The sequence below is a fragment of the Vigna umbellata genome, chromosome 3, assembly GCF_029865625.1.
Source record: "Vigna umbellata cultivar VRB3 chromosome 3, Vumbellata_1.0, whole genome shotgun sequence".
NCBI lineage: Eukaryota > Viridiplantae > Streptophyta > Magnoliopsida > Fabales > Fabaceae > Vigna > Vigna umbellata.
In genome coordinates this window covers 53,512,967-53,528,678 of record NC_142167.1, presented here as the reverse complement: position 1 = coordinate 53,528,678, position 15,712 = coordinate 53,512,967, and the positions used below count along the sequence as shown (strand labels likewise).

Sequence of the window (15,712 nt, the reverse complement as noted above, 5' to 3'; positions counted from 1 at the left end):
ACAAGAATGGCATAGAAATTTAAATTGTCTTTTGTAGTCTAGCTTTAGCTTCCTTTCTAGCTTCATATCAGCTACCCTAAGATTCTTTTACTATACAACGCTACATGAGAAAATACTTGTTTGTCTAAGTCTAGAAAATCATAAACGTATAAAATTATCTTACTTTTATAAAACTGTTATAGATTATTATTTCCTATTAAAAAAAATTGCAGATTTCTCACTGCATATAGTTGTTGCTTATCACATAATACCAGACTGTTGGCGTAGCAATACATGTGTTTTGAGCTTGAGTGCACAAAAACGGTAAAAAGCCAAGTAGCTTGTTTCATACTCTGCATCATAAACATATTTCGGAACATACAGCATTCCTCATCCACGATCTAACCCTTGCAAGGATGCATGAGGATGCTAACAACACTGCACATTGCAACCGCAAAGTAGCTAAAACAGATTGAATAATCAACTCTAACATAAAGACCGTCAACTATAAAAATTAGACAACCTGCATGACAGAGTGAGGGCACCTCGCAATGGCATTTTTGGTTCCATATCACATGTGGTTTTTCAAATTTACTCAGAAGCTAACATTTATACCTTCTACCTCGCAGAAATGAATTCTTACGTTACATTCCATCGGATTTTCAATGTTGCAAGTTGATTTGGGGGTTTCAGTTGTGAATCAATGCTTTTTCACCCTGCAGATATGGACTTCAGCATTCAATTATTATTTGATGAATACAAATGTGACGAACAAACTCATTCTAAATCAAGTCCTTGGTCAAATAAACGGGGCCATACAGTAATTTTAAATAACCATGAAGATCAACTTTGTATTACTTGCTGACATTGTGAATCTGAAGGCTGCTCTTCATTGAAATTTCCTCTCCAGAGAATTATCTGCTCATCCTTAAATAAGATAGGGACACATGGCACCAAATCCTGCAGTAAAAGGAACCCTATTCAACACCACATGCACTTTCTATCCTTAACATACGACAAAAGAAAAGGAAACAGTGAATTTTATCATGATTCTATAAACAATTAGACATACCCTTAGCTTGACTCCAATCTTTTTGCAGTCACTGGTTCCCACATGGGTACAGTCAAGTCTCACAACCTCCCTAGTCTTAAAAGCCTCCCTTACCCTCTCCACCACATTCACATACACACCATTTCTGGCTGAATATTGAAATCACGATTTAGCATATAGAGCAATCCAATACTACTTTAACCTTGATTAGGACCAAAAAGCAACCTTTGGTGAGAAGCTGATACCCAATAATCACTTACTGAGTTTAATGAGAGGATCTGAATTCAATCCGTTGTTTCTAATTTCTTTTGTTTCTTCATATGTCAAGCCTTCTATTACATTCTTCACAAGCCTAGGATATATTGGTGCATAAGGCTTCCACAGCATGAGAGGAATAACTGGACGGTTTTTGGGATCATAATTCCGTCCTCTGTACAGAAGCAGTATATTGATGTTGCGGTAGATAACTTTCCCATAAGACTTGTTCTGTGACACAGCAACACAAACGCATTTAGAGAGTCTCAATAAGAATGATCAATCCTCTAAAACTGCAGAACAATAATGTTGACCTCAAGGTGGAAGCAAACATTGTCCATGTCAAGAGTTGGCACACCCAAGCACTTAATCCTCACAGCTTCAGCCTTCTTCCAGTGGTTATGGATGTCGTCCAACATGTTGTGAGTGACTCCACCCTTTCCTAGGAAAACACAAACGTCATTAGCTAACTACATAACAACTCATCGATTTATGTAAATAAATTATCTTCTCTAAATGCTTAGAATACAACAGTGAAGAGTTATAATCCGATGTCATATTGATTTATAAACTTTCTCAACTCAACGACAAATTGATTTGTGAACATTTCTTCAATCTTGGTATTAAATGATCTCAAACAACAAAATTTAATTTCAAATTGATCCTTAAACATTAAAATTTAACGACAAAATAATCTCATAAAAATTAAGAACATTTTAAATGTCCCACTTTGCTTCAAGAAACTAAATAAAACAATTTGTTCTTTCATAGTATAAATTCACTAGTTGTGTGACTACCCTTCAGATTTTTCAAACCATCCGATGTATAATAAAATTGACCTTTTTGTAATAATTATTTAAAAGAATAAACTTCTAATTAATTGCCAGAATTAAAAGTAAACACATTGCAGTTATTTTACACAAGCATCTATAGTGTTAAGTCTAAAGAACGGGAACAATCGTAAAAAAATGATAACAAATTCGAAAGTCTTTTATTTTTGTCTTTTCTCCTGAAATATTAACATAGTTGAGAGAATTAAGACACACCTAAATTGATTTGCCTGACACAGTCACTGTGACGGTAGCGCTCGACGAGCTCGACCACCTCATCCTCACTGAGTGGCGCTCCGAGAACCCGGTTTTGTTCCTCCTCCACCCTCTTCCAGTCCGGTTCACTCCGAACCGGAGCAGAAACGCCGGTCCATGTCCGGTCGAGCCGGCCAGGCCCAAACGGGGAGAACTTGGGCGATTCGCGAAAACTGATGGGCACAGCCGAAGGTTGGGTCTCCGAATAGGAGTATCTGAAATCGAATGGGAGGTTCGATTTTAAGGGAAACTTTGGGGCTCCGTTTTGTTTCGGAGCTCCGTTTTCGGAATGCGTCTTTTTCTTGTTTGCTTTGAGGGCTTTCGGAGAAGGGGAGAACGGCGGGTCGTATAGGTCATCGGAAAGGAAACGGCTGAGGAAACGACGCTCATGAAGTGGTAAACGACAGATGGAGAACGAGACGATGCTGTTCCGCATGCCGCGAGGTTCAAGAAGTTTAATCACTGAGAACAACCTTGTTCAAACATCACTCTGATAATAAATATATTATAATTTATTTATTTTCTGTTCTAGCTAGCATATGCATACATATATTATATTCTCATCAGACTACATATTTCGAAATTGTAAGTTAGAATACTTGATTCCTAAATTGTAAGTTACACATAAATAAAATTAATTTTAATTTTTGGAGGGAGTGATTTGATATATATTAGGCCGAATTTGGACCATGTTAATTTAGGTCTCTAACTTTTTCTCCACTAACCAATCCCAATATAAAACTTAATTAATAAAACATAAATCACAAAAAATAATTAACATATATTTATACATATATGTACTGGTGACCCTGGGACGTCAGAACGATACTCAAGGAATATCAAGGTCGGACAATCGTATTAGATAAGTTTTTGAAAATGATTAAAGTAAAACATTGATTAAAGATGATTGGATAATGGATTAGGTAGTGATTAAGGCTTTGCTAATCCGAAGCTCACGACTAAAATTATAAATACATGTCAAAGGTAAGAAGTAGACAGGTTCGTTAATTACGCATTTATACAACACTTAACTTATCGATCACATTATCACTGACTTTGATATCGGAACACCTAACAGGTATACATCCAGTCGGTGCAAATGAGATTGAACAAGGTTTAACTAGACAGAGAGAACAAAAAGAGCGTGAATTGGACGACGTCTGGAAGAAATTGTGTAGGTCTTATGACTCGACCCTATACCGAAACAATATATATTCACGAAAAGAAAAAAATATATAATTTTTATCCTAGGTTACAAAACTAATAAACTTGTATAATAAGAATCTCAAAACATAAGTAAAAGAGTTCCTATACATGACAGTTATCTTTTTAAAAAGAGAGATATCTTCCTTTTCTTTTTTTTCCTTAGGTTTAATAGCCAATTTAGTCCTCACTTTGGTTGAAAAATCTCAATTTAGTCCCTCGTTATAAAAGTGTTTTGAATTAGTCCTAACTTTTAAAATAGTGGGTCAGATTGGTCCTTTATGTTAAATATAAGTTAACAAAATTAATGGATGATGATGTGACACAACTTAAAGCTAACGAGGGACCAATCTAACACATCAGCTTTAAGCTGTGTTACATCATCATCCATTAATTTCGTTAACTTATATTTAACGAAAGGGACCAATCTGACCCACTATTTTAAAAGTTAGGACTAATGTAAAACACTTTTATAACGAGGGACTAAATTGAGATTTTTCAACCAAAGTAGGGACTAAATTGGCTATTAAACCTTTTCCTTAAAAACCTTACTCTCAAATATAGCTTTTATATTATGGGAAATAAATAAGAATAAGGAGCAAATGGAAGTGTTATCAGTAAACAATTTGGAAAAAAAAAATCGAAGAAAAATAGAAATGTTGATGAACATAGTGAGCTTGGAGGTGTAATTGAGTTTGGGATGTTTGGTTATACTTCTTAATTTGTTCATCTTAAAACTAGTTTAAAACACAAAGGATTTAAATTATATATTTGTTATACTATTATAGTTTACTTTGTATATTATTTTACTTTTATTAATAATATATTTTAATTGGTGATATATACATAATAGCAAATAACTTTAATAAAATATAAAAACCATTTATTTTTTCCTATTGTATTTGAAAAGATAATTAAAAATTTTATTAAAATACTTAATTTCGAATATATTTTTGTTGTAAAGAGATAAATACTACTGATCCAATCATTACATATTTAGATAATGAAAAATATAAATATATACATATTTATACACTAGTTCACGTTAAGATTTTTTTAATGAATATGTACAAAATTCTTAAATTTTGTAAATATTTTGTACAATCATATGTATATATACATAACTCTATCTTAACATCTCAAATTCTCACTATTATTTCCTGCATTTTGTATTACTGTCTACTCACGTACTCATTGTAAATAAATATTTAATGGAAGAAATAATAACAATAACTAAAAGTACCAAAGTATGTAGCATAAATAAATCCCGAATTTATAAGGAGTAACAATAAAATAAAGCGACAACAAGAGAATACCAATATTTTTAATGTGGAAAAATCTTTTCATTGTGAGAAGTAAAATTCTACGTACACAAATCAATAAATCAAGCACCACTAAGATCAAATATTGATACAAATCAAAGCACCAAAACAAGTGTTTATAATTAGCCAATACATCAAAGCAATAATATTCTAAATATGAATTATAAAAAAAAAAAGAAATCTAAAATGAATAACATTGAGGGACTGATTTCTCTAAACTCAAACCTTTGATTGATGAACTAATAATCAAAATGAAGAACTTTAATCCACAAACCTGTTGTCAAAATTTTAGCATAATCCAACTATGAACGAAGTGGATATCATAATTTTATTGAGATAGCAGGGTGAATATGCTAACAAATTTTCTCTCTTTTTTCTCTCTTCCAAGGGCTGCGAAAATACACTCTCTCTTGAAGAGAAAAATCCCTCTCCACTTAGATTAAATAATGAGACAAAATGGACTTAACTAGATTAGAATTTGTAGACACATAGTTTGGAGTCTAACCCAATAATGCTACAACACAAAAACAAACGGTAAGCTAATGAAAATTAAAAAATATTACATATAAATATCATCACCATCATCATGCTTACATAATTCTCATAAAAAATTAAATGTTTATCACACAACACAGTCCTCTCAATTCAATCCTCGAGACCCACTCACATCATAGACATCTAACTCTACTTTTAAAAGACTAGTGTAATGAATGAACTCAAAGACAATACATCTATCATGACTGACTCCTGCCTTCCAGGAGATATAGATTTGCATTAAGACTAAAGTCCATCGTGAGCATAACTAGATTAAGTTCCTTGTATCTTCGACCTTTTTTTCATATTGAAATTCTAGATTGTAGGAGCCTCCATCGACTCTCATCACTAGATATCTTCCTCTAATATAATCATTTTTCAATAGACCACATAACCTCAATTCAATGTAGAACTCCTTCCTTAAGATTCACTATAATCATATCACTCACACAATCACATATCTTATCTCATTCAATAAGTTAAATACACAAAAAGTCTAAAATAGTTTAACTTTACTCAATCATACATATAAAAAATTCAATTTCGCTTCGAGCCACCTTTGAAGATAAGCTCACTCAATGATAACATGGCTCATCCAATGAAAAGCCAAAAACAAAGCTTTCTATTTTTAAAACAAATATTTGTGCTTAGTGTTGGCTTGCTTGTCGAGCAAGTATTGGAAGTGAATTCCCATAAATTTGACTAGCGAGACTCTCACTCACCATAAGTCCAAGATCCTTTACTCTATGGATTTGAAGGAAAATAATTTAGCTTAGTTCTTTCTTCTCACCCACCAGCTTAGCCTCTAAGAGCCCATTTCACATGGCTAGCCTATTCAGGAAATGACCTACCAAAGAACACCCACTACTACTCTCATCATCCATCTACCTGACTGGACATTGCCATTTGAGTTGATGTATGATGCATCAAACTTTGCAGTGGCAGCATTACTTGCACAAAGGGATAAGAAGCTACCACATGTGATATATTATGCTTCCCGGACATTGGACACTACACAGGCTAATTATACCACAATCGAGAAGGAATTATTAGTTGTTGTATTTTCCTTGGATAAATTCATATCGTACATACTTGGATCCAAGGTAATTATTTATACTGATCATTTTTCCTTGAATTTCCTTCTAAAGAAAGCATATTCCAAACCAAGGTTGATTATATGAATGTTATTGCTCCAAGAGTTTGACATTGAACTTTAATACAGAAGTGAGGCATACAACCTAGTAGTTCACCATCTTAGTAGGATTGAGAAGGAAGAAGATGGCATTCCTATTCCCAATGACTTTCCTGATGAAGTCTTACTAGCACTAACCACTATAAAATGTATGTACCCTAAGCCTTGGTTTTCTGACATTGTTAACTATTTGGTTGTGTCTGCTATTCCTCCATCTTTCTCCAATTCTGAGAGGTACAAGCTGAAAAGTGAGGCAAAGTACTATGTATGGGATGAACCATTCTTATGGCACATATGAAAATTGTGAGCAATGTCAAAGGGCAGTCAGATCCATTACCGTAAGGGAAGAGATGCCTCAACAACCCATGTTATATTGTGAGGTATTTGATATTTGAGGTATTAACTTTATGGATCATTTTCCTTCTTCTTCTAGGTTTTGTTATATTTAACTCGTTGTAGACTATGTTTCCAAGTGGGTGGAAGTTATAACTACAAGAAATAATGATCCCTAAACTAATGGAAAAGTTGAGGTCTCTAACAAAGAGATCAAAAAGATATTGCAAAAGCTGGTAAAGCCAAATAGGAAGGATTGGGTCGCATGATTGGTTGATGCACTTTTGGCACATCGGACGACCTACAAAGCACCAATAGGCATGTCACCTTTCAGGGTTGTTTTCGAAAAGGTTTGTCATCTACTTATGGAGATTCAACATTGGCCTATTGGGTTGTGAAAGCTTGTAATTTGGACATGGAAGGAGCATGGAAAGAACAAAAGCTCCAACAACAAGAACTAGTAGAGGATATTAAATTCACGGCCTATGAAAATTTTAATTTCTACAATGAGAAAACCAAGAAATTCTATGACCAAAAGCTTGTGACCAAAAAGGATTTCAACATAGGTCAAAAGGTGTTATTGTACAAGTTCAGGACAGGGCCCATGAGTGGTAAGTTGCGCTCCAAATGGGAAGGCTCATTCATCGTAACAACTATTTCCCTTTGGAGTGGTGGAGATCAAGCAAGAATCTTCTGACAGAATCTTCAAAGTTAATGGTTATTGTCTATGAACATTCAATGAAAATCCAGAAATGTTGAACAACTTAAAGGAGGTAAGTACCCTTATACTTTTTCTTTACATTCTATATATAAGGCATACATTGAGGTAGTGCTGTCAAAATGAGTTGTGACTCGCGAGCCAACCTGGTCCACCACGGGTTTGAGCCAGGTTGGGCTTGAAAAAAATGTAAATTTTTTATGTGGGTTAGTTTTCAACCCGGCTCACTCGGGTTGAACCCGTGGTGAGCCGAGTTGGCTCACTAACCCACCTAATTTAATTTAATTATTTATTATTTTGTATTTCAATATTATTAGTTAGTATTTTGTTTTATTATATTGTATATGGTGATAAAAAAAGATGTTTCAAGAGAGAAAAATATTATAGATTTATCTATTCAAGACTCTGATATTATAAATAGACAAGTGATACAAATATTATCAATATTAAAAACTTATTTGTTTGCCTTTTGTGGTTGTTTTTGGATTACACTTGGATTGTATGATAATTTTTTTATTCTGAATTGTCTTTGGAGTTTAACATCATTTTAGAGTAAAATTTATTTAAATTTGAATTAAAAAATTATATATTTTTTATTTTAAAAAAACTTATAATTAAGTGAGTCAGTGAGCCAACCCGTTTAACCCACCAACCCATGGTAGGTTGAGCCGGGTTCGAATTTTTTTAGTTCGCTAATAAGTGAGCCGGGTTGCCTCACTAAGTTACCAACCCGTGGTGGAACAGACCGGGTCGAGCCGAGTTACCCGTTTTGATAGCTCTACATTGAGGACAATGCATAATTTAAGCGTGGGGTTGTGAGGAAATAATTTACTTTGTTCCCTATTTTGTTTTTTTATAAAAGTAATAATAAAAGTACCATTTCCAATAAATATCTGCAATGGATTTGAAAGTTTGAATCAATAAGTGGGACAGTCATGAATTCTAGAAAAATATGAGTCATGTTGATATTACCGAATTGTTTTTATGATTTGCTGGTTGAGATGACTTGAGTATTTCTTGATTAAATCTTTTGGGAAAGAAATTTGAACCTTGTGAGTTTTGGGCCAAATGTTAAGAATGAACCACCATGTGTCATGCCTATTTTTCTTGAGTGATTTGTCCATGTTTTGTTGATAGTCTACTATTTAGCCTGATTCTTTGTTTTGCAGTTGAGGTAAATATGCATGATTTGATATGATTAGGACATTTCTTGTTTTAGCTACTTGGCCAAATAACTTTTTCTAACATTAATGCACTGAAAGCTTTTTCAACCTTAAACATATGTTCCTTATTTTCAGTCATTGTCAAATGTGAAAAGAAAAAAAAATCATATGTACCTTACCTTAAGAAGAAAGAAGGAGTAATGAATTTTGTTAAAAATAAGTGATGAATAAGTGTGTGGGTGATTATCTCACCCACAAAATAATAAAAATGAAAAAAGGAAGACAAAAAGTTAGAGTTTTGAAAAAAAAAAGGAAAAAAAAGAGAAAGAAAAAGAAAAATCTTCCTTAAAAGAGCAACAAAAAATAAAGTTATTTTTGAAATCAAGTTCCATTATTCTTTCTATATGTATTTCAAAAACTTAGAAATCTCAAAAAGTTTCCTACCTTTAACTTGGCCTCATTATAACCTTTAAAAAGTCCTTATGATTAATAATTGCACATTTTTCTGAAGTATGTGAAAATTAGAGTCTTGCTAAATATCAAGGGTGTTTACTTACATGGGTATTTTGAGAGTAAACATAAGACAAAAACACGTGAGAGAGTTGGGGAGAAATAGATACATTTTGACTTGAGTGATATCTTTCATATTTGTTTTTCTTGTGAATTCAAAAGATCAACTCATGTGTGAAGAATAGAGTGATTTCATTTGCATGTCCATTGACAAATTGATTTCTAAATGATTGATTTGTATCCAGTGTTATTCATTCTTTTGATCCAAATGCAAATATGGAATAAAATAACCTAGAACAAAATCTTGGAATTAATCAATTTTCCCTAGGAGTACAAAAGATTAAGTGTGGGGTGTGATAAGTGCATATTTATGTCCACATTTATGTTTTAAATTCAAAATTTTGATGGAATTCTTGTGCTTAAATGATTTATTTGAAGAGAATTTGTAACAATTGATGTTATCGGGTTTGGAAATTAAAAGGGTTTAAAAAGTGACTTTTAGTTGCATAAATTATTTTGGATAATTTAATGTTTGTTGATACAACTGAAATTAAAGTTTGATTCATTCAAAACATGAAAATAAGTGGTCCAAGTTGCAAAATAGAGTCCAAATTAGTTTATTCATGAAAATGAAATTATAACGGGTTGAACGCACCTCTAATTTTTTATTTATACAATCATTTTTACAGAGACATTTTTACTCATACACTCCTCAATTTTACAACTATACCCCTTTTCTGAAATGGGCCATACAGTTAACTCTTATTCCTATACCTACTAAATTTCCCTATGCATACCCCCTACCATTATAAAAAATCGGACTCACTCAGATTATGCCATGTGTCCTAATCCACCACTAACAAATCAGACCAATCAAATGCTACCACATCATCCACATCATCAGCCTTGACACATCACCACATTCTGGCACGTCTTCTCCATATTCCACTTCCATCAATCCTTGCATCACCAATAGCACCATGTGTCGCCATTAATCACCATGCTAGAAAATGCAAGGGCCACCATCATTGCACCATTACGACCTTAATTTTCCCCAAACCGCGCCACCGAGCAAATTCTCTTCACAGCTTAGTAACATCGCGAGTTTGTCTCCCTCAGGCTACCATCAACCTTGCACAATCATGCGTCACCGCGAAACCTCATAGCCTTCTCACGCAAACCATGATCATCGTTGCGCCACCATGCCTCAACGTCAACCACCAGCACCCACCTGCAAACCAAAACCACCCACACCAGCAAGCAAAGCACACCAGAAAATAAAACCATGAACCCTAAATCACGACCTCGTGAGACGAAACCCTTCTTCACATTCAAATCGCATTACCACATTTCGTCACCCAGTTCACACCACCCAAAATGCCAACCTCCATCTTCGTCTTCTCCACGAATCCTAAAATTGCGAAACCCAAGTTCAAATCTCAACATCAGCCTCGCAACTCCAACAATATCGCGAGAATCGTCCAACTTGTAAAGCAAAATCATGGGCCCTTCGCGAGTTCCGCCACTGTACCAAGATCGTGAACTCCATGAAGCCACCATGGATTCACTTTGAATCAGACCACACATCTACTATCATCTTCGAAAGTTGCAAATACAAAAGAGATAGAGACCACCAGAAACCCAAATTGAAGCACAACATCGTGCCATCAACAGTGCCTGGAATGTGAGTCGCGCCTCCCAACGTCACAGCACCACTCCAATCCTAATCTAAAACCCTAATTTGGGTAGGGAAGGGCGGCAGTGCCTCATTGGACAATGAATCTAGTCAAAGGGTCAAACTCTGGTCAACATATTCAAGGTTGGTCAAACTAAGGGGCTAAAGTGCAATTTTTGAATAGGAAGGTATGGCTAAAGTGTAAATATTGAAACTTTCTAGCCTTGTGTGAAATTGTGGAAAATTAAGAAAGGCTTAAATGAAATTTAAGACACAATTCAGTTGTTGATATTTTAACATAATTATATGTGAAGATATTAACTAGATGATATTTACCAAATATTTTGATAAGATATATTCAATATTTGGAAGATATTACAGTACAAGATAAAAGATTTTATCAATAGAATATTCAGAATCCAAACTCAATCAAGTCCTATATAAAAAGATCCAGAGAGGCAAAAAACACCAATTACTCATTCATTCCCTTAGACTCTTTCACTAGGAAGCAATCATCCCCACTCCTCTAATTTTATTTTACCATGTATTCCACTCCATGAATGGAGGGCTAAGCTTCTAGGGCTATTCTACCATAATTTCATTATGGATTGAGGTTAAGTTGAATTAATGCATTTTTTTATTTTGATTATTGACTTGAGTTGTCCTTTTTCTATGTCTTTCATCTCTCAATCACATTAAAAGTAATGGTTTTTACATGATGAGGTGTTTAAATCTACATGCATATTGATCATATGAGTTCAAGTGTTTATAAGTTTGATTGAGAATGTTCTTTGATTAAATTTAAGAACTTTCATATAATAATTAAACAGATTTTTGTTACTACTTGAGAATGTACTTTGATTAGTGGTAAGAACTTTAATAATAACTTTTGATTTGGTTAAGAGATTTTAGAATAGTCATGATTAAACACAATAGGATTTAATTGAGAATGTACTTTAGTTAAATTTATTATGAATAATCTAAAAAACTCGAACAATAATCAATTGAACAATAATCTGGGGATAACCAATGATGAATCTATCTTGAAAAAAATAATGAAATTAGTCTATTTCATTATAATTGTTTTAAAGTTTCTTATTTGGTCTTCAATTAAACTCACAACATTCTTCAACATTAATCCTCAACATTAATTTCATAAGCATAGCCTTGCATTTACTAATCTTTCAGAGTTTACATAAGAGTCAAGTATTTGAAAATTAATTTTGTATTCGTTGGGAAACGACTTAGGGTTACTTTAACCCTATCTAGTTTGTTGACAACTAACTTGGCAATACTGAAGTTGCCTTGAAAAGTAGTATGAATTTGATAGCTTTAACGATAGCATATCACTCAACATCATTCTTCTCGCAAAAAGTCATGCTCAGCGACACCATTCTACCGCTCAATGTCTTGGAACTAGAATGCTCCCGACTTATAGTGAAAGATGACGCTTAGTGTTACCCTACTACCGCTTAGAACCAAAGCATTCACATTTTACGATGCTCAATGGTACAAATTTGGTGCTCAATGATATGGAAGTAAAATACTTCCAAACTTGCATAATAAACCAATGCTCAATACCAGTCTACCACCACTCAGCGTTGTATCAGAAAATAGCAAATGAAAACTCTATGATTTGAGAAATTTGAACCTCTCAACTTATCAAACTAATATTCTCTTCTTAGTACTTTGGTCAAAAACAAATTTTAATGTTAGGACACATACAAATTGACTCAATTGATCAGATCTTAATTTCTCCAATCAACACAACTCAACCAAGACAATTCAACCATACAAACATCCAATTGATAACAAAAAAAGGCTAAAACTCAACTTACATGAACATAGAAACTGATCAGTCCAAATTGAAAAATTTGTTGCAAGGATGAATCCTAGCGTCTTGGTTCTTCAATCAAAGGAGTAGACAAGAAGAATCCTTATAAAGAATTCAGAGAACTCTATAAAAGTGGTTTCCAAAAAGATGTGTTTTAAAATAATGAAACTCCTTCATAACAAAACTATTTATATTAAAATATTTTAATATTAAAATAATCAAGTCTTACTATTTTTAATCTACTATCACTTTCAAAAATATAAATTTTATAAGTCTTTCCAAATATTATAAAAAATGAATTAAAATATGATATAAAGAATGAAAATTTTGTAACTATTTACCAATATAAATTATTTTATTATTTTACTTTTTAGATTTATATTTTTTTAAATTTAAATTTACTACCTAAGATAAAAAAATTTACCTATAATCAAATTATAAAAATTATTTATTTATATTTTATTTTTGTAATAATTTTGATAAAAATTATTGTTTAGATGCACGTGTTTCCACCAGTATTACTTTTATTCTAATTACACATGAAAATTTGGCTATTGTAACCATATGCCACGAGTAGCCTCAACAAATCAAAAGATCATAATCATTACTTTCACGATCTCACGTTATATGCACCAAAACCAATTGAAAAACCCTAACCCCATTTTTTCTAAGAAAGTTTGAAATTGGAAATGAGCAATTGTAACAGAAAGAAGAAGGATGGGAAATCTCTTTCTTTGCAGGCCACAGGTATGTCTCAGAATTAAAGCACTAGAGTAGGAGTCAAGGATTTTATGGACCCATTACACCTTTCATTGAGAAAAACATTGCAACTAAAAGAGTTGTGATTTAGGTCTTATCTATCATTAGGAATGCCATTTTCCAACTTTTCCATTTCAACCAATACTTTACCAATGTTCACTTCTTCTAACACACTTAATATATGCCTTTATTTGTACTACTATCACTAGGATATATAACCTTTTACCCTCATTAATTCAAATTTATCAAAAATCATAACATTTTCATATGAAATTTTGTATTTCTTTAATAAACCTTAATTAATAAAAAATGAATTAGAATGTGTTAAAAGAGCATGTTCTTATAGGTTTGCCTATTCAATTTATATGGTCAAACATAATATGTGTAATATTTATCTCAAAACTTCTTAACTCTCTAAGTTCTCCGTTGACTTTTCTAGCTTTATATTAGGTGAGAAATGAATAGAAAAAGTTGTATAATATTATTTTAGGATTGTATTCGGTTAAGATTTCTAAAGAATTTTTTATATATATAAATTTTAAAAGATTTTGTATGTAATAAATTTTTCAAAATTATTTTAACATACGTCTGTTATTATAGGATTGTGTAATTTCAAGTTTAAAAAATTTATAAAATATAAAATTATAACGTAAGGAAAGATTTTGTAGATTTATAATAATTTAAAGAACACGTGTACTTAAAAAAAGATGTATATACTCTTCCATTGTAAAATAAATTTTTATCTCGTAACCTACTGTCTAAATTTCTGTGAATTAAATGAAAAAGTGTCCATAATATACACACATTTGATACTTGATAGTTGTTGAAAATAGTAAACAATTTTATTATTTGTTAAATATTATTTTTAAGTAAATAAAATATTAAACATTTAATGAAAGAAAATAAAATGTTTATTAGAAGATACTATTCCATAATGCACTATCTCCGTTCAAATTAAATTTGAACTAGGAATTAAAAAGTTCTAAAATGCCTACATCACCGTAAATATGTGACAAATAATAAATAAATGACATTTAAATTAAAAATATATAATACTAATACCACTTATACGACATTCCTTTACATAACTTATAATAACCTTCATGCTTTTATCATTTTGTTCATTTATAAACAAAAGACTGATTCACTAATAAATTACCATAATAACAAAATAATAAAAGTGGTTAAAATAATTTTTTTAACTTTTTATTCAAAAGGGTTATTATTAGAAGGATACGAAATGATTTTGTTTATTTTTAATTTTATAAAATTTACTATAAAAAACATTAAATTACCTTTTAAATATTGGTAAATTATCTTTTTAAATATTAATGTCGGTGAAATATGATGTTATTACAATCGGTTTAATAGGATCTAACGTAATGTATGAAGTTAACTCTAAAAGAATAAAATAAAAAGTGTGAAATAATATTTAAATGATTTAGTTGCTTGTAGAAGTAGATAAATTCTAAGCTAACATTAATTATTTTAATTATTTTTTAATAAATTAATATTTGTTTCAATTATGTTAGTTTTGTCAATGTTAATAGAGTTTATTTAACGTTAAATGTTAGAATGACAACAAAAAAAGTTGAACTTCGTGGTCAGTCTCTTAGTTATAAAAGCCAAGCTAGAACAACATTTTCAACATCGTTAAATTCATAAATTCGACTGTGCATTTTATATTAACATAGTTCGACAGTTCTGTCAAAAAATTAAAACTTAAACTGTGCATTTTATATTAACATAGTTCGACAGTCCTGTCAAGGTCCAATATAGCTCGGTCGAAATCTAATATAGTTCGAGCAAGATCTGAAATAGCCTAGAAGGAAGCCTTTTTTTAGTCTAGCTATTACATTTACTTCTCCCTCTGATCCTACTTCTAGACCTTCTTCATCTTCGATATCGATTTCTAAGACTGCCACAACATCTGCTGATATAGATTCAGCTGGTGATGATGTTGACCTGTGCTAGGCTGTCGTTGAAGCTATCAAATTAATATTACTTTTCAAGGCAACTTCAGTATTGCCAAGTAGTATTTAAGAAAATAGATAGGGTTAACGTAACCCTGAGTCGTCTCCCAACAAACACGGAATTGC

General features: G+C 32.1%; 1 protein-coding gene across 5 annotated transcripts; it reads right to left on the bottom strand.

Moving 5' to 3' along the window:
• Window positions 1-291: 291 nt before the first annotated feature.
• Window positions 292-2,899, bottom strand: LOC124829613 (RNA-binding CRS1 / YhbY (CRM) domain-containing protein). 5 transcript variants are annotated; one of them, XR_015784663.1, is made up of 7 exons: window positions 2,332-2,899; window positions 1,600-1,727; window positions 1,291-1,516; window positions 1,052-1,179; window positions 838-939; window positions 595-695; window positions 292-417 (listed from the first exon to the last, which is right to left on the bottom strand). XR_015784663.1 is itself a non-coding variant. In XM_047303158.2 (6 exons), the coding sequence occupies exons 1-5, from the start codon at window positions 2,804-2,806 to the stop codon at window positions 823-825; spliced, it is 1,074 nt and encodes a 357-aa protein (XP_047159114.1). In that variant the 5' UTR covers window positions 2,807-2,898; the 3' UTR covers window positions 292-695; window positions 799-822. The 5 variants fall into 5 exon arrangements, 2 of the variants coding, with proteins under 2 accessions (XP_047159114.1, XP_087964475.1); XR_015784664.1 differs by having other exon boundaries at window positions 799-939; window positions 2,332-2,898; XR_007028094.2 differs by having other exon boundaries at window positions 503-695; window positions 2,332-2,898.
• Window positions 2,900-15,712: the final 12,813 nt, after the last annotated feature.